This window comes from Aegilops tauschii, chromosome 1 (assembly GCF_002575655.3).
Source record: "Aegilops tauschii subsp. strangulata cultivar AL8/78 chromosome 1, Aet v6.0, whole genome shotgun sequence".
NCBI classification, from domain to species: domain Eukaryota; kingdom Viridiplantae; phylum Streptophyta; class Magnoliopsida; order Poales; family Poaceae; genus Aegilops; species Aegilops tauschii.
In genome coordinates, this window is record NC_053035.3 from 300494673 (window position 1) to 300513339 (window position 18667).

General features: G+C 46.3%; 1 protein-coding gene across 1 annotated transcript; it reads left to right on the plus strand.

The window, feature by feature from the left end:
• The first annotated feature begins 15020 nt into the window (after nucleotides 1-15020).
• Nucleotides 15021-18260, plus strand: LOC109765054 (MADS-box transcription factor 56). Its single transcript, XM_073496517.1, has 7 exons — nucleotides 15021-15239; nucleotides 16147-16228; nucleotides 16928-16989; nucleotides 17068-17167; nucleotides 17271-17312; nucleotides 17467-17508; nucleotides 17663-18260. Exons 1-7 carry the CDS (start codon nucleotides 15034-15036, stop codon nucleotides 17843-17845), a joined length of 717 nt encoding a protein of 238 aa, XP_073352618.1. The 5' UTR covers nucleotides 15021-15033; the 3' UTR covers nucleotides 17846-18260.
• Nucleotides 18261-18667: the final 407 nt, after the last annotated feature.

An 18667-nucleotide genomic window follows, 5' to 3' on the forward strand; every position in this document is an offset into this window, starting at 1 on the left:
GAAATAAGTTTTTTTTTACGGGAACCCAATGAAATAAGTTGACAAGATAATCCAAGTACTCCCTTTGTTTTTTTTCCTCCATGTATTAGGTTTTTCTGAAGTCAAATTCTTCAAAGTTTGACCAAGTTTATATGAAAAATTATACATTCGCAATACAATATCAATATCATTGGATCCACCAGGGAATGTACTTTCATATTATATTTATTAGATATTGTTGATGTCTATAATTTTTAATATAAGTTTTGTCAATTTTGCAAAGTTTGACTTCAGACAAATCTAACGGAGTAAAAAGAAACGGAAGGAGTACGAAAATGGAGCTAATTAATATCTAAGAAATTTGAACTGATAAGTTGAGCAAAACCGGGACATTTTGATGCACTAAAATATTCCAAATAAGTCACTCCAAAATTCCTACTTGATGAAGAGGAAAAGCGCCTGCTGGTTATTTTTTAATCGCGTCAGTTCCGTTCGAGGTATGGCCTGTGATTCGGCTGTGTGACCTTTGTCACAGTAGATCTCTTGCTTGTTTTATTGGGGTCCGCACTCGTGGGTCAAGTTGTGTGGTACATACGATACTGTTTCGGCGTGCTTTCTGATCAGGGCCGGGTGTCCTTCGCTTTGACGAGTTGTAGTTTAATCGTGTGCATGAAAACTGCATGTTTCTCCTGGGTCTGGAGAAATTCATGAGTTCACTCTCATTATCAGCTGTTTTGGCTTTCATTTAGGTGTATGATTTAGTGCTTTGGTACACCGTGTAGGCTAATCAACCTTAAACTTATGTATTATGATTGGGCACAATCGTTCAGTACATATGATCTAGTCATATTTGGTTAACTTCCTGTCTCTATGTTGGTAGAATTTTTCTGTCAAGACGGTCAAACACATCACTTCTCACAACCAAGTATGTAGGCATGTCTTAATATTTGGCTATAGTGTGAGTGAACCAAACAATGTGTTCAAACATACCAGACGGGCTTTCCGATAGCTTCATACATATCCAATTTGTAAATGCGAGAATAACAGTGCATCCCTTTTGTTAGTAGTAATCATTGTTCAGGAAATCGGTAACTGGTAGCTGCTCAACCGGCTTGGGAGTAGTGATTAATCGGCGAATCGCCCTATTAATTGGATTAATCGGTAGATTAAATAGGAATTGCCAACATATATCTACCTTTTTATTCATTATACCATCCTCACAGCTACGTAAAATATCAAAATATGCTACAGTTTGGTCGAGCTCTAGCTATTGAGGAGCGAAAGAGGAATGGGAGAGGTTACACAGAAAATTTTTGGGCTTTCTTTGCCCACAAGTTAATGGGATTATTCAGCCTAACAATCGATTAGTCGGTCTAACGGGCCAATTAATCGGCCTAACAAGCACGGATATGTGCTATTCAATTTGGTCATCCTATAAGTAGAGATTAATTGGCCCGTTAACTAATTAATCGGACGAATTTTTGAACAATGGTAATAATCTTCTCGTGTAGTTATATATGCATGCATGTTAGGAAATAGCTAGCAATAATGCATGTCGGCTTGGAGACTATGATGAGGTTATATTTTCTACAGCTGGTGAAATAGTATGTGCAAGTTAGGGATGTATGCACGCATTCGTCATATAGTTAGATGTTTCATGTTTTTCAGAAAAGGAGGATGACCCCCGGCCTCTGCATCTGGGAGATGCATGCGGCCACATTATTGATTATTCTCGAGGACCTTACAAAGTATTACAACAATATGCCCGAATCCGCCATCTTGGCAACATATGCCACTACTCCTATCTATATGATGAAGGGGTGCTAGCTGGGCCAAATACCCAGACCACTCACCTAAGCCTATCATCAAAAGCCAGAAGCCCTAGCCGAGCCACATACCGGGTCTGGGGCATAAACTGGTCTGACGCACTCACATTTGTCGTCGCCGCCATCTTCCACAGGTCCGTCTACAGAGTAGATATTGAGGCTTCTACCTTGTCAGGCCACTCTGCCATCGACGCCATCATGACGGCAGACAACTACCTCCTCCTGCGCGAGTCCATCACCTCGCATCGGGCGCCGAGTCTCCACTGCGCCACGCCGCCGAGATCCGCCGTCATCAATGTGTAGGATGAAGCACCGCTCCACCAAAAAAAGCCGCCCACTGGTCCCTCGATCCCGTGTACGCCTCCAAGAATGACGCCTCCAAGGAGGAAACGACACCAACGCACCGCCATCATCCGATCTACTGATCTAGGGTTTCCCCCGGAGGTAGCGGATAGAGGTGTGGAGCTTCTCCACGGCGATGCCTTCAAGAAGGTAATGACACAAAAGAGTGCCGCCAACGTCGGTCTTGGCATCAAGCCGAGAACGAGATTTTCACCCGGATCCGCTCGAAGAAACCTCCATCAAGCATAATGTGCATGGGTCGCCGCCGATCTGAGCCGCCGCACATCGAGCAGGCCGCACTGGCCAGATCAGATCTATCCGGAGGGCAAACCACGCATGGCGCCGACCCAACCACCAGGCCCTCCATGCCGCCACCGCCGATCCGAGGTCAGATGGTCCGTCGCCGCAGACTCTGCCGCCGCTACCGAACGTAGCCAAGGCCGCTGCCCGAAGCAGGGCCGGCCGCGGCACCCGCCACCATCGCCGCCCTAGGCCGAGGCAGGCCCGCCACGCCACGCCAAGGCCAGATCGGCCGTGCCACCACACGCCGCGGGGCTCCGCACCGCCCCCCATGGCGCAGGAGGGAGGGAAGGCCCCCGCCACCGCCGTCAGCCCCCAGGCTATAGGCCGGCGGTGTCCTTCGGCGGCGGAGGAGGGAGGGATGGAAGAAAGGGGAGCCCCCGACGGCTAGGGTTGCGATCCCGCCCGAGTAGCCCGAGCGGGGGCGACGCGGGGGGTGTTCTCAAACTTTTCTCTATCCTTCCATGTTGGTAAGAAAGAGTACTACCTCTCTCTCAGTTTACAGGGTGTGCGCGTACCCCTAGGTCGTAAATTTGACCAACCTAATACAAGTCATATATTACAAAAAATATACCAACATAAACTTCGGAGTTTCTACTTTCAAAAGATATAATTTTTGTGTTATATAGTTTATATTAGGGTGATAAAATTGATAACCTAGGTATATGTGCAGGACTTGTAAACTGAAACGGAGATAGTAATAGATAGCCGCAAAAAAAGAGTAGTAGAAGTAATTAAAGTTGAAGTGTGTATGGACGAGCATATCTTATCTATGTGTGTATGTGTTAGTGGTTAGTACTAGAGAGAGAGAGAGTAGAGCCGAGTGAATTGATTCTAGAGTTATTCTACTTTGTGGGCACTTTTATTCGCTGAGGGTTATATGATATACTTTCTTTGTTTTCCTTAAGATTCATTAATTAGTACCACGTAATCGATTATCACTCCGTTGTAAATATGGAGTGATTTAAAATAACCCATCGTTGTTTCAGAAATAAAAAAGTAATTGTTTTAACAACGAGATTCATTAATAAGAAAAGTTCCATGAAAAACATGAAACTCCCTTTTTTATGCGGTTAATATTAATTCTCTAATTCTTGCTTTTCTTTAAATCGTATTAAAGATGCCTCGCAAATTAATAACTCGATATATATAGCAGGCAACCATGAAAAAATATATTCAAAGAACTAAGTAGTAATATTAGGGCTGTATATACATAAATCATTTGGCATGACAAGCATAATTTCTAGATTGCGCAAGACGATACGTCATAGGTTTCACACACATGCACTGACCCAAAGCCTCTAAAAAGTGACTCGTCCCCCGCGTCCCTCTCTGAGGCGACTCGGGGGAACCCTAGCGCCCTCCGCCGCCGGCCCCCTCCACCCTCCCTCCCCCCTCGCCACCGCTGAGGGACACTGCTGGGCAAAGCCCAGGCAGTGCCGGCGACGGCGGGGCCTCTCCCTGGCGCGTGTCTCTCTCCCCTGGCGGCGGCGCGAGTTCTTCCGGCGGCGGCTTGGCGGCGTGGCGCGGCGGAGCTCCGGTGATGACACGGTCCTACGGCGGGGTGGAGGGCAGGGCACCGTCCAGTGGTGCTGCCTCCGCGGCGGCTGCGGCTTGGGGCCCTTGACCCTGATCCGATCTGGATCTGGTGGTGCTTGGGTCTGGGCCATGGCGGCTGGCGAGGCGTAGTGTTCGTCGGGGCTTGTCGGCCTCTAGGTACCATGGGGGTGCCGGCGGCGACGTGTGCCCGGCGTGGTGATGCTGGTGGACGTGGTGGTCATCTTCTTCCAGAGATGGCCGGCCAGAGGCTTGGTGATCGGATCTTGAGATCCATCATCTAGTCCCGGCTGCGACATGGTTGCCGGTGAAAACCGAGCCGACGGCAGGCGATGGCGGCGTTCTCGCCGTTACCTTGATGGAGGCATCGTCGTGTAACTACTGTCGACCCACTCGTTCTGGGGGGGGGGGGGGTGAAACCCTAGGATCTGGTGTTCCAGATCGGACGATGGCGGCACTGTGGTGTCGTTTCTCTCTTGGGAGCATCGTTTGTGGAGCAGCGTTGGAAGTCAGAGGCAGGAGGTGGAGCGGCTTCGTCTTGCACGGAGCTTCGGTGAAGATGTCAAGTCATGCCTGGTCGGCAGGTGCTACGCACGACAGATCTTCCAAGGACTTCAAGTTGTGTCGGCTGGTGGTACTTGGCAGCATGGCGCTGAGGTGTATCAGTGGCGACCGCGACGTGCTCAGCTGTTTGCGCGCAGGGAGGAGGTGCCGTTGGGCGCCGTGGTGGCGTCGACGATAGCTAGACCGAGCAAGGTTGATGCATCAGTACAGTTCTGAAGATGGAGCGGTGCCAGTTGGTGGCGGCGGCCTCTGAGAGCACGCCGGACCAGTGTGTGCCCCAGACCCGGCAAGTGGCTAGGTTTGGGTCTCAGGTCTTAGATGTTAGACTTGGTTGCGATGTCTGTTTGGTATTAGGCCCAGGCTATCTGCGCCCCTTCATCAACTGGATAGGTGTAGCGACAGTTTGTTGCTTACACGACGGCTTTAGTCTTACTATTGTATGACTTTGTAAGGTCATGTGAAAATAATTAATAAAGTGGCTGTATGCATCGCCCAGATGCAGAGACCGGGGGTCATCCTCCTTTTCTAAAAAAATAGGTTTCACACCCATCGAAACAGACATGTTATCTGTTAGGCAACTCTACTGATAAATGAATCCAATAATATTACCCTAAAATTGAGTGTTTCCTAAGTCTTGCTAAAATTTCATGTGATTGGACTATTCTTTTAATTCACAAGGATGGTTACTCACAGTAGTCTATGGACAAATTAGACTATATTTCGTAAGATCAAGTATTGATTTCCATACAATATGCATATCAACAGTTACACACTGAATGAACTTACTTCACTATACTACGTTTTTTATTCAATATGGAAAATTATTAATGAGAATATTTATAAGAATATAAAATGTTTTTATTTCGTATATTATTTTCTATTTTAATAAATATCACATTCAAAAATTAGTGTTCCTGACCACTTTGAATGAAATTATATTTTGCCGATGGTACTATAGTATTGGACTAAACATTGAGCATTGGTTATGATGATTATATTTCCAAACAATGTTATCTTTTTCATTGAATATGATTATTTGTTTCCTTAAATATAATCATTTGTTCCCCATCTTATCTGGTCTTAGCTTGGTAGGCTATTATTTAATTTGTTCGTATCAACATTTATATTCAAAAAAATATGTAAGAAGGTACATTGTAATAGTGGGTATTATTTAATGGGAGTACCTAGAACTCATCTAGATGAGATATAATTTGGTCTCATTCACTTTGAAAACAAGAATAGATACAACCCACGTCAGCACACACGCATCTTATAGCACCACATCCAATGGCTATAAAAGGTGAATGAGATCAAATTATATCTCATCTAGATGAGTTCTAGCAAAACTGTTATTTAATAAATATTATTACCCCGCCTTTCTGATTTTCCTTGCACTGTTTGCAGACTGCTTGTTCTAACTGACGCCCCCCCCCCCCCCCCCCCCAAATCACGAAAGATAATCACAGCTGAAGATGTGAATATGAATACCCCTTTAACATTATTAAATTATTCTCGTAAAAGACCATTATTAAATTACATTTCACAATCTAACACTATAATTTTCATGTAACTTTTTTTTGCGGGGTAATTTTCATGTAACTTGAACATGCAATTGAATATTCAGTGTTGTTGATAGTTTAACCAATCAAAGCTAGCTATGGCATTCATTCATGAAAATGGTTTGGCTTATAAATGTATTAATCTGGATTCATGCACACATATATTTGCTTCTACTCTACTTCCTGTTTTGCTATGTCATCACCTAATCGAGTACAGACTAAGGAACGTTGCATGGGATTTCTCACGTGCTACTATTCATTATGGCAAAGTCAGCTTTGAGCTAAACAAGTCCTTATTTATTCTTGGATGTGTTACTTTGGCCATGCGATCTCACATGGTCACATTACTTTCGAATCTGCTTCATCAAATGATATACAACGGGTGAATTAAGTTAGCAAAATAGCATCTAAAATGGGTTTACAATTGATAAAATCACCACTCAATTAGTTTCACGCATCCATTGTAATTTGAAGAACGGGCATACTACTAGCAAATTTTGGCCAACAAATGAACTTAAATTCTCTAAATAATTTAAATTTGTTGGTTAGAACGCTCCCGGAATGAAAGCACCATATAATTTTGGCCAATTATTGGCCAACAAATGTAACTTTCCCGTCTAACTTTCCCGTGTATTCCTCACAACAAATGAACTTAAATTATTTTTTTGGTCGCCCATGCTTTCTTCACTGACATTGTTTGACTTCATAACCTACCAGAGACGATAATGTCTGATCGAGACCTTGTCTTTACAAGTCAATTTTGGTTAGAACGCTCCCGCTTCGCTATGGTTCAGTTCCACACGAAATCTGCCTTCCATTTGTCAGTCTGGAGACCCAAAAAAGTTTGTCAAACATGTAATTGTGATGTATATACGTTGTATGATGAGCGATCGTCCCCACACTTGGCTCGAATGGCTTCCTTCGGTAGAATTATGCTATACATCTTTCATATTGCTCTAAGGCCTACTCCTTCAAGATTGTGTTTACGCATGCCCCCTAACTCTATGGTTCTATGATACTGGTGCAGCCTGCATACGAGTAGTTGATTTCTTACTTCATGAATCGAGAGGAGTTCATTGCTAATGCTCAAGATCATCTTGCCCAGGTCCAACATCATGATCAATAATATTATGATGCCAAGCATTGTGAACTATCCTTGAATGTCAGTCAGTGGGTTGGCTTGGCCTATACACCATTCAATGGTTTCTTTGATACATCATGGCAAGTTGTCGGCACGTCCATATGGTACGCCAACATGACATGCAGCTTGCGTACCCCTGGAGATAGTTAGGGTATCTCCAATTGGGTCACCAAATCTTTCCACATATGTACAGACTGGACGATCCAGGCAGTTTTAGCCATCCAATGATATTCACCAAATATCTACGGATTGGTAAGAACGTTTGAAATCCCACAAACCAGGGGGGGTTGTTAGGGTAGATCCGGATGGCCACGAACACCACCAACTCAGTCTCGGACCCCACCACAGACACTTTTCCCTCTCCCTCCCTTCTCTTGGCCGCGCACTGGCGAAGCACGGTCCTTGCCTCCAAGGAGTCAGTTAACATGTCCGATGGGATGCGCCCAAAGGCGGCACTAGCAGAGGGGCATGGGATGGCTCGCCGGGCTTGCACAACCACCATGGCTCCGGCTTCAACGGGTGGCCTTGTCAATGAAACTCCTCGAAGAGCTGAAAGGGCCTACGTCGCTCGGGGCATGACCGACTCCTGTGGTACCTCTGGCACAAGTGGATCCCTGGAGGCTGGCTTATTATCCCTGGCCTTAGGAGCCGGATCTTTGTCTTCATCATCTCCCGTTGTAGAGCTGGCAGAAGGACCCTCAATGGTGGCACCTGCAATAGGCGCCATGGCAGGCTCTACATTTTCCGCAGGTCGGCTGACTGGGTTGGCGCGCTCTAGCAACTTCAACGTAGTCCCGGGAGTGGCCACACCTTATGATGGCGACACCAGATAGATCAGCGTGGCTATCAACGCCCCTTCTGTGGTCCTCGAGACGCTGGGAATAGGCACAGACCCAGTGCTTGTACCAGACTGCCCGGGAAGATCATCACACAAAGCTTGCTACCTCTTTGCATGGGTGATGAATAGATGAGGAGAATGAAGCAAAGAAAAAAGAACAAGGCATTTGAGGAAAAGATCGCTGACTTGGTGTTGATGGCTCGCTTCTGCACCATCTGAGGTGGAGGAAGTAGCGAGGCTCCCTCAATGGTCTTCGGCTCTTTGCTAAAGAAAGCCAACATTCTGGCGATAAGGTCCTGACGCCTCTTCTTCTGCAGCTCTAGGTCGGCCTGGGCTGCAAGCCTGGGTGGGGAAGCTTGAGAGCCCAAAGCCCCATCATCACGACCCCTCTTCAGAAGAAGAAGCTAGTCTGTCTTGGCATCCTTGTCTTTGGCGTCCGAAGGCATCCGACGTCTCCCGCCTCACCTTCACCACCATTGGCTGCATGGGCTTCGGCTTGGCTGGCGTCCACTTCAAGAAGGAAGTGCATGTTGGCGTCTAGTGTATCCTCTGGCCGAGGTGCCGACGACATCACAGCACACGCAAACTATAGCCAAGGCTTGACAAGATCGGGAAATCGGATCAACAAGTGCAGAACGTCGGAAAGAACCTAGAAGATTCAAGACAATATTACTCACCTCGGGTGGCTGGTCGTCGGTCAGGAAGCCGAGGAACTGGATCTCCTCTGAGAAATCTGCAGTATCCCCTTAAACATCATCAAGATCATCTCGCGAGCCGACTTCCCCTTGAAGTAGTTGGCCCGGAGGCTTCCGGTGATGACCTCATCGTGTGCATGTACATCGTTGGATGTTCCCTGGCCTTAAGTGGTTGGATGCCCTGCTCCATAACTGCCATCATCCCTTCAACCATTGTCAAACTTTCCTTGGCGAGCTTTGGGCTCCAGGAGTTGCGTCGGATGGGTGGAACCGAGGTGAAGGCCTCGACGAAGCCGGTCTGCGGAGGGTTTCTAACCTTGAGAGCAGGGATGTAGAACCATTGAATGGTGTATAGGCCACTTCTTGTTGAACTCCTCCAGGGGTCCTTTTGAGTTAGCTGGATCCAAACTTCTTTGTAATGGCAGCTCTGCCACACTCGCTGGTCTCGATGATGTTGTTCTGGATCTTCACTTGGAAGTACCACCGCGAGAGGCCGAAATGGGCTCGATGCCATGGAAGCACTTGCACAAAGCCATAAAGCGAGCAATGTGCAGGACGCTGGTCGGGGTGAGGTGAAGTCGAAGCACCTAGAAATGCAAGAGTCCTTGAAAGAAATGATGTACCAGAAAAACTGAGGCCACGGAGGAGGAATGGTATGAAGCATACCCGCTCGTCCTCCTATGGATTTGGGGATAACTTCCTTGACCTCTCCCTAGGCAGTCATCACCACCGGTGAGCGGCAGTCAGCAACCCCTGACGGTGGCAGATACCCTTGCTCGAAGAGATGTTGGTCCCTTTGATGTTGGATATGACCTTCAGGTTCCCATTACCGTCGGCAGTGGCCTCCTTGCCCACGGCTCCGCACTTTGTCGGTTGGACCTTGGTCAGCTTAGGAGCCATCGATTGTGGTTGGGCGCACATGGATGGAGAGGAAGAGAGAGAGGGAGAGGGAGGGAGGATGGGAGAACTTTGGAGAAGAACAATAGAGACTGGGGTGCGAGAAGAAGAAGACGGGGAGAAAGGGGGCCATATGTTGTGCCCTTCAGGATTTTTCCCTCATAAAGCTCTAACGAAGGGGAAACGGCAGTGGGCACACCGTGTCACGCGGGGAGAGAACTCTATCCATTTCCCACTAACGCATGGTTAAGGCATGCTGGAATCAAGGCGTGTCATCAATGACGCTGGCGCATGTGACATTCTGTCTGGTCAAGTTATAATGACCGATGGGGTGTGGGCTTAATGGGGCCATGGTCCTTCGCACGCCTGGTTAACCAATGGTCAACGCAACCAAGGTTATCTGTCTCGAGCAGCTGGACCAGAGCCTGATCTTTTCCTCCTCCAAGGTTGGACCTCCATTTGAAAATTTTGGTAACTGTTCCTTGGGAAATTGACCCATGGAAATCAGCTTCGCGGGAAGAGATTTCCGAGGAGGTTGGTTGTCTACACCAACAATTCAAGACAAGATATGCCATCCATTCAGATAGGCAAGCCGAATTCAGGGAGCATGACGGCTAAAGGAGATCGGCTGTCATGCACTGCCTATTCTCGTAGAAGAATCAATTAAGTCAACTTTCAGAGGAGCTTCATGAACGATTATGACCCCGACCAACTTGCAGGAGACGGCGCCTCCAGGTCAGCTCCAATCCAGACGTAATCAAGCTCGAAGACCGGTTCAAGGGCTACTGACTGGTGTTATGGCCCAGGGGTGCCTCTTCTGTGGCCCCTTGGTCGGCTTATGCCCTAGGCCAACGTCCTGGCCTATGGTCCCAATAGAGAGGACCTGAAAGGCTTCACATACACGACAAGGGGGCCACCGTCTAGGAGGACTCCTTTGTAACCCTAACTGGCAAGGATCCTCTAAACCCTAGGCACCGGTATCCCCTATAAGTTTGGCTAGGCTAGTTGGTGGAGAGAACCTAGAGATTATTCTCGATCCCTCAATCACCATTGTTCACCCACATCAATCAATATACATGAGCAAGAAGTAGGGTTTTACCTCGACCTTGAGGGCCTGAACCTAGGTAACCTGCCTTTTGTTCCCCTCCAGTCTTCCTGTCTAGCTGATATACGTTGTTGAGGGATCTGCTGGAAATAACTCTGACAGTTAGAGTTTGTTCAGTGCCTTACAAACTGCAGCTGCTCCTATGGTCTGTCTCCACTACATGTTTCAAGTTACCTAGCTAAAGTTTACCATGGGGAATCACAACCTATACCTCCTCGACCTGAGATAGATCATGGAAGGGTCATTCCATCACCTCCTAGTCATTGGGAAGGAGTTGCTGCTTCTGAAGCTTCCTGGGAAAACATGGTAGAATTCCAATGTTGATCACTTTCAAGCTTGAGGACGAGCTACTTGTTGAAGGGAGGAGTAATGCCATGTGGGGCAAGCAGTACCGCGATAGTTACTAGATTCGTGATTTGCTCCATTCACTATTCAAGCTCGCGGTTCGTAATTTGCTACCTCATATGAATGATATTTCTTAGGGGTTATACATCTCTGATTCACGAATAAGAGATTGGGTTGATGATTTCGCGGTTTTTGATTGGCAACACAACTATAGCTGTACAGAACACATAGTTAGCAACAATGAAAGATCCTAAACTCAATAAGAAGATCATATGTCTACATTTGGGGGGGGGGGGGCTATGTCTAAATCCTACTACTAGCTTCATCCTGATTTATTGATCCCCTTCGTATTTTGTACTAAATTTTGATTATAGATTTAACTAACAAAATTTTAGTGCTTGTCACAAAAAATTATCGTATTTGGACATAGTTTTCAATGATATCTTTTTAGGCATGCATTAACATTTTATTAGTTAAATCTGAGATCAAAGTTTGACACAAAATACTAAGAAAACATCAGAACAAAGATAGTACATATGTTTTCTTACAGAGGGGGTACTAAAAATGGGGAAAGTGAGATTTAACCGGGTTGGGCCAAGCTAGACCAACTAGTCCACAATTAAGCCTAGACCCCACGCACCCCTGCACTCTCGCTATACAGTCAGAGCATCTACAACCGGAACTCTTAAACCCGCCTTATACGCCCGAGCGGGCCGCCCGGTCACTACTCGGTCATAATTTTTTGACTCGGACGGGTCTCTCAAACGGCCTCAAACACCCGGGCTGACCGGCACCCATATATCCAGCTCAAATATGGACGGATATGGGAGCGCCGGGGCACGCCTGCCACGGCGGACCCGAAAGCTCGAGCCCACCACAAATTGCACCAAATTCACCAAACCCTTCCTCCTCCAACCATTTCCGCGCCTGGACCCTCGCCGGCCTCCACCCTTGCTCCCAATCCTCACCTTCGGTCCCAATCCACCACCGAAGATGTCGTCTAGCCCGACCCACACCGCCGTGACGGAGACGTAGTTCGCCTCGTCCGTCGAAGGCGTGATTTCGTCGGCGGCGACTTGCAAGGCGGAGGACGTCGCCCGCAAGTTGCAGCGACGCCGGCAGCGAGAGAGGGAGGCGGCGACGTCGTAGGGAGGTTAGGACGTGGTGGAGCAGCTGTCTCCTCCGCCGCGCCTGGATCCCTGCATCCCTTCCCTCCGAGCGCTCGGAGGCCATCCGTCACGCTCGGACATTGATTTCATTTTGCCATGTTCGGTTTGTTGAACTATGATTTGCTTTGTTTTGTTTCAAACTTTGGCATTTGGACAGTTTATACTATACTAGTCAATGTGTACGTGCAATGCACGTTAATTTGAAAGTATATTATGTGCATGCGGATATTAAGTAAGATATTATTTGTGTGTTATTATGTGATTAACACTATATTTGGCATGAAATTAACTGCATTTTTTCCGTGTTACTATGTGATTACCACTATATTTGGCATGAAATTAACTGCACGCTAAACGTGTTGAGTGCTCGACATTGAAGCAGTCTAGGTCGTTGGATTGACATGATTTGATGGACAAGATTAATTGAATCTGCCTCTTTGGGTTCTTTTATATTGGTATATATGATCGACGTGTATGAATTGTATGGATTTGAGGACCAGAATTTGTAGTATGTGAATGTGCGATGCAACATTTGAGGGGTTGCCCTGGCGGCGGACGTTTAAGGGCGAGTAAAATGCAAGCGCGGTCCTAATTCTTTCCTGAAAGTGTCACTTGTGTCCTAATTCTTTCAAAATGCATATCTGAGTCCCAAATCTTTTTAAGTTGTTCACGCGAGGTCCTAATCCCGTCTGACCGCCGCTGACCAGCTCGCGTGGCACTTTGACCAGTCCACGTCGACACCAGAGGGCCCGGGGGGGTAACGACCGGCCGTGAATATTTGCAGAAAAAACCCTCAACCCTAATTCCCTTTCATTCGCAGCCCCCCTTCCTCTTCCCCACCCCTCTCCCTCTCCCTGGAGAAAACAGGGCGATTGACGGCGGCGGCTCTGCTCCAGTGAGAAAAGGGTGGCGGCGGCGGCTGTTGTCCGGCGAGGGCGACGGCGACGCTAGGATGGCGCCACATCTACGGCGACCCGGAGATCCTCCTCCGCGATATGGTAATTTCTCGTAACCCTAATCCCAATCCTACTGTTTAGTTCCCCTTCTTCTTCTCATTAGGCAGAATCAATGACCGAATCCTTTGCAATCTAGGACCACAAGAGGAGCTTTTCAGTGTAGAAATCAATTATGATGGGTTTTTTTTGCAGATTTGGCAAGTCGAAGTCATATGTCGATGGCAAAGATGTTGTGTTTGATGGATGTGAAGTAGATACATGGTCTCCTCTCTGGCTCACTGATTTTATGCAACAATTAGGATATAGTGACCAATTGAACTACATTTTGTATTGGTTGCTCCCTGGAAAGAATCTAGCTGATGGTCTCCGGATTGTGGACTGCGACACTGACACATTGCACATGACAGCAGTTGTCCCAAAATTTCAGTATTTTCAGTTGTTTGTCGACCATAAAGATATGACATTTGACAATGCAATTTGACAATGCCTTTGGGTTTCACACAAACCATGGAAAAGAGTAGTCCCATGGAAATGTAATGCTATTTCCTATTTTGGTTGCACAACTTCAAGACTTTGTAATGTTGAACCCATCTATCTATATTTCAAACTACTTCTAAGTTCAATTACTGTTTATTTGTGTTGTCAATGCTATTGAAAAAATGCTGCCACAGTACAAAAAAACAAACAATGTGCTGCCAAATTTTACTTCAATTTCATTACCACAGTAGATGATCAAGATCTGGATAAATCAACAGTGGATACATCAACTCTGGATACATCATACTAGCACATCACTTCTTAAAACCTACATACACCACTACTGCAATCAGTACAACAAGTGCACTGAGAATACTCTTACAAAAAAAATGAGCTCATTGATCTTCTTCACTACATCTGCATTCACCACAGTCTCAACAATGCTCTGCATTGCTCCTGCACATTCCTCTTGCACCTCTATTTCTTCACTTGCAATGACACCAGCCGAATCAAAACTGCTCAATCCATGGCTGATGTACCCACCTCTCACCAAAAAATCAAAATAGTTGTCTGGTCCATCTTCCCAGTAATAATGTTGGCAAGGATTTGGTGGAATCTGACACAAATTGAGTAACAAAATTCAGCAAAAAATAACACAGAAACATCAAATCGATTGGGGCAGTTGTAGAAAATCTTACATGATGATTGGGGCACTTGTAGAAAATCCTACCAGGATTTGCCTCCGATTTTGACACAAGACGAATTGTAGATCGAATGTGGCAGCTAGGGCAAGGTACCAACGGCAGCATCCCCGCAGGCGGCTGCACCGAATGAGCTACTGTCCTCGGTGGAGATGCCGCCGGTGGAGACGGCGCTGCCAAGGCCATGGATGCCGGCGATGGACCAAGCAACTTCCTCCCATGGCGCTTCACCGCAGATGAGCTAGCGGCGGCGGACATGGTGCTGGGCGGCGGCGGAACGAGCAGAGCGGGGTGGAGAAGACCTAGGGACGGGGAATGGGAAGGACGGATTAATTAGGGGCCAAATTGCATATAAGCCCAACCGCCAGGGGCGAGAAAACTCCCGCCTGGGCCCTCTGGTGTCGACGTGGCACTGGTCAGCGGCGGTCAGACGGGATTAGGACCTCGCGTGAACAACTTAAAAAGATTTGGGACTTAGATATGCATTTTGAAAGAATTAGGACCCAAGTGATATTTTCAAAAAAGAATTATGACCGCGCTTGCATTTTACTCTTTAAGGGCTGGAGATGCTCTTACAGCGCCATGGCCGCCGCCACAACACAGCCACAGCCGCCTCCCGTTTTGCGCCACCTCTTCCTCCAACTTCGAGTTCCTGGCCACCCCTCACTCCGCGAGAACCACCGGACCTACCTACCGCTACCCATCTGTGCGCAGGTCTCCAGCACCGACGCTTCAGCCGCTGCCTCGCGCCGGCCAACGAGTATCCCCCGCCCCATCGCGTGTTCGTCGTACACAGATGGGCAGAGGGATGAGCGCTCTATTTCGGATCGATTTTGGATTCGGCTAATCGGCGAGCGAGCACAGGACGGCCGGGGCGAATTCGAACCCCGATCTGGATAGGTCGATGGGGATCGGAGTTCGACGCCTCTTCTAATCCGGTAACTATGTCACTACCACCACTACAAAGTCCAGGACCAGCCAAACCATCATCAAGAGCTAAATCCTAAGATTAGTGTTATCTAGAGCTTCAAGTCTTGTTAGTTTGGTATTCTAGAAAAAGTTTGGTTAGTTTGGATTCTGTTTGGGTCGTTCCTTTTTCTTTGGATTGGATCTTTCCTTCCTACGTACTGTAGTTGCGAGCAGCTATGCCAAGTAATCTGGTATCTAGGAAATAAGCCAGAGCCCAAACAGCCTCTCTCCACGTCCTCCAACATCCCACGATTATCCCCACCGTAATCTAGGTTGTGACAACCACCAACTCCATTTTTAGAGTTAGCATGTACCAGCGTTGACTATGCAGTAATTTGTATGGCTTAAAACATCAACATGAAAGTGACACACGTCATAAGAAGGATAGCTTAAGCCAGATGGTACACTCTTTAGCATCTCATTATTGACCTTATTTTTTCTTGAAAACTAAATATTGTTTCCAATATTGTTTGCATATCTTGATGTTCATGAACTCTCTGACAAGACACTGCATTCTTGGCCTTTTATATTCAATATCTCATTATCGTTTTTATTTGTCCTTCAAAAATATTTACCATTCCAACATATATCTTGATGTCCTTGATCCCTCTGACAAAAGATTGCATTCTTGGCGCTCAAGAAAATATGTGTAACATCTTTATTTCTTTTGTCAGAAAATAATTTTTAAGTTCTAACTTTAGTTTTCTTATTGTATGTGTGATTCAGCTTGCAGAAATCGATTGACCGCTATAAGGCATATACAAAGGATAATAATGTTAATAACAAGACAGTACAGCCAGATATACAGGTGAAGATCCTAATATCTCAACTTTTTTGTTGATTAAGACTTGAATAATCCATTAAAATTATGTGAATATCTGGCAAGTGATATCAAGTTATAGTACATCTCCATTTTGTATATATTGAGGCCTTCTTTTTCAGAATATAGCCATAACACAGTATAGCAGTGATGCAATTTGCTTGTATCTTACATCAGTATATTAATTTGTCAATGACCTGCGTGACAACTAAATATATTGATACACGCCACTGTATATTCAATTGATACATAATAGCTAAAATTAAAACCTGCACGACCCTTATAATGTACGTATATAATGTAGGAACATGATCACAATATGCTCTCTTTAATACTGTATTTGTCATGTTGACCAATGACTGGATACTCTTCTACACCTTCAGTGAATACAGCAAAACAAATGTTAATAGAATGGTCGTGCATCTAAACCCTCAAAGATTGTGCAATTCTTCATTTAACCAATTAAAAATCAGGAGCTATCACTGTTGTTGCAACTAACTTATGCCAGCTCACTATTGCAATTTCACATGGACACATGCTAATAGCAAAAACATGATATGTAGTTATATACTGCCCATTAGTTTTCAGTATAATAAGGACTTAAACGTTAGCTCTGGGCATTGTAGTATGGCATGTAATGTGACGACACACATTCTTATGCTGAATCATCTGGATTCTGAACTGCAGCAAGTCAAAGCCGATACTGTAAGCTTGGCAAAGAAACTTGAAGCTCTTGAAGTTTCGAAGCTGTAAGCAATCTTGTCACTTCCTGAAGCCTAGATTGTAGGTAGACAGCCAAAAATAATGCTTAATTATATGAGGTGCAGAAAGATCTTGGGCGAAAATTTAGGAGGGTGCTCTGCTGAAGAACTGAACTGTCTGGAAGTAAATATTGAGAAGAGTCTCCGCACCATCAGAGGAAAGAAGGTTGGCTAGTCAAAAACTCTTGAATTGCTATAAAACAGGTGAGCTGCTCAATTTTACACAAACTAACCTGAATCTGTGTATGTGTTCACTCCACTGCCATCAGACCCAGGTGCTCGAACAGCAGATAGCTAACCTGAAAGAGAAGGTATACCCCCAAGGCCCCAACTGATGCATAACCCCAAAGGCCAGATTAACTTATGGCCTGTTTTCTAAAAAAACATCTTACAGCAGCCTATATACATAAATAACTCACAGTACACACGCCAACTAATTCTGCATGCTTCTTGTACTATGTTCAGGAGAGGATGCTTCTCAAAGACAACGAAGACTTGCGCGGAAAGGTGATGACTTCTTGTACTTTGTTTGCAAGTAAAACTGCGGAGTATCTGATATCTTATATGCAAGAGACAGAGAACATAGCAAATTAATCTCGCACCCATCATGTATTATGTATGGAATTCTACCAAGTCACTGACGTCGATCTTGTCGCTGCAGCAGCGCGACCTTGAGGCGTCGCTGGTGGTTCCTGCCCTGAACTGCGTTACGCCCCTGCAGCCACGTGGCCAGCTGGCACCAGAGCAGGAACCGGTACCGAGCGATGAGGACGTGGAGACGGAGCTCTACATTGGGTTGCCCGGGGTTCGCTGCTCCAACCGGCGGTCAGGTCAAGCCAAATAGCTAATCAGCCGGAAGGTTGAGCCTCACACAAATAAACTCTCTACAGAGGCATGAAGTGGCCAATCAGTAGTCCACCATTTCTGTTATTCTCTATATTTAATCTATAATCTCTTGCAAGCTAAATTAGCGGCTGCGACGATGACAAACCTGCAGAGAACCTCTGACGACTGAAGGTGAAACGCCAGTACACCAATTGTTTCTTGCGCAACGGCCGTCAAATGGAACTAGGTGAGGCATTCTTATGCCATGGGACGTAAACCTCCTGGATGTGACGAACATTGTCGCCTCGACCTACTGTCTCTGAGCCATGGTTCGGATCAGCAAAATAAATGTCTGCTTTGAGGCCACATCTGTCTATGGACTTACCGTCTGTACTTATAAAGATGCCTTCTTTGCCGAGTTGATTAGCCATAAACCGCTGCCTGGGGTGGCTTGGTTGGCCTCCGGAGACTTCAACCAGATCTATCGGGCTAGGGACAAGAACAAAAGAAACATCAACCGGAGCAGAATTAACTGGTTCCGTGCTGCTTTGCAGTCCTGTGAACTCAAAGAGATTCATCTTCAAAATAGACGTTTCGCCTGGAGTAATGAGAGGGTGAACCCGACTCTATGCAAGCTAGACTCCTTTTGTAATGTTGAATGGGATACAACATCCGATACACATGTTCTACATGCCTTGTCGTCATCCCTCTCTGACCACTGCCGTCTCTTGCTCGCCGATGACAAGGGGCCTAGGGGGCCGCGGTCTTTCAAGTTTGAGAACTTCTGAGTCTCATTGCCCGGGTTTATTGACGTGGCACGGAAGGCGTGGAATGATCAAAC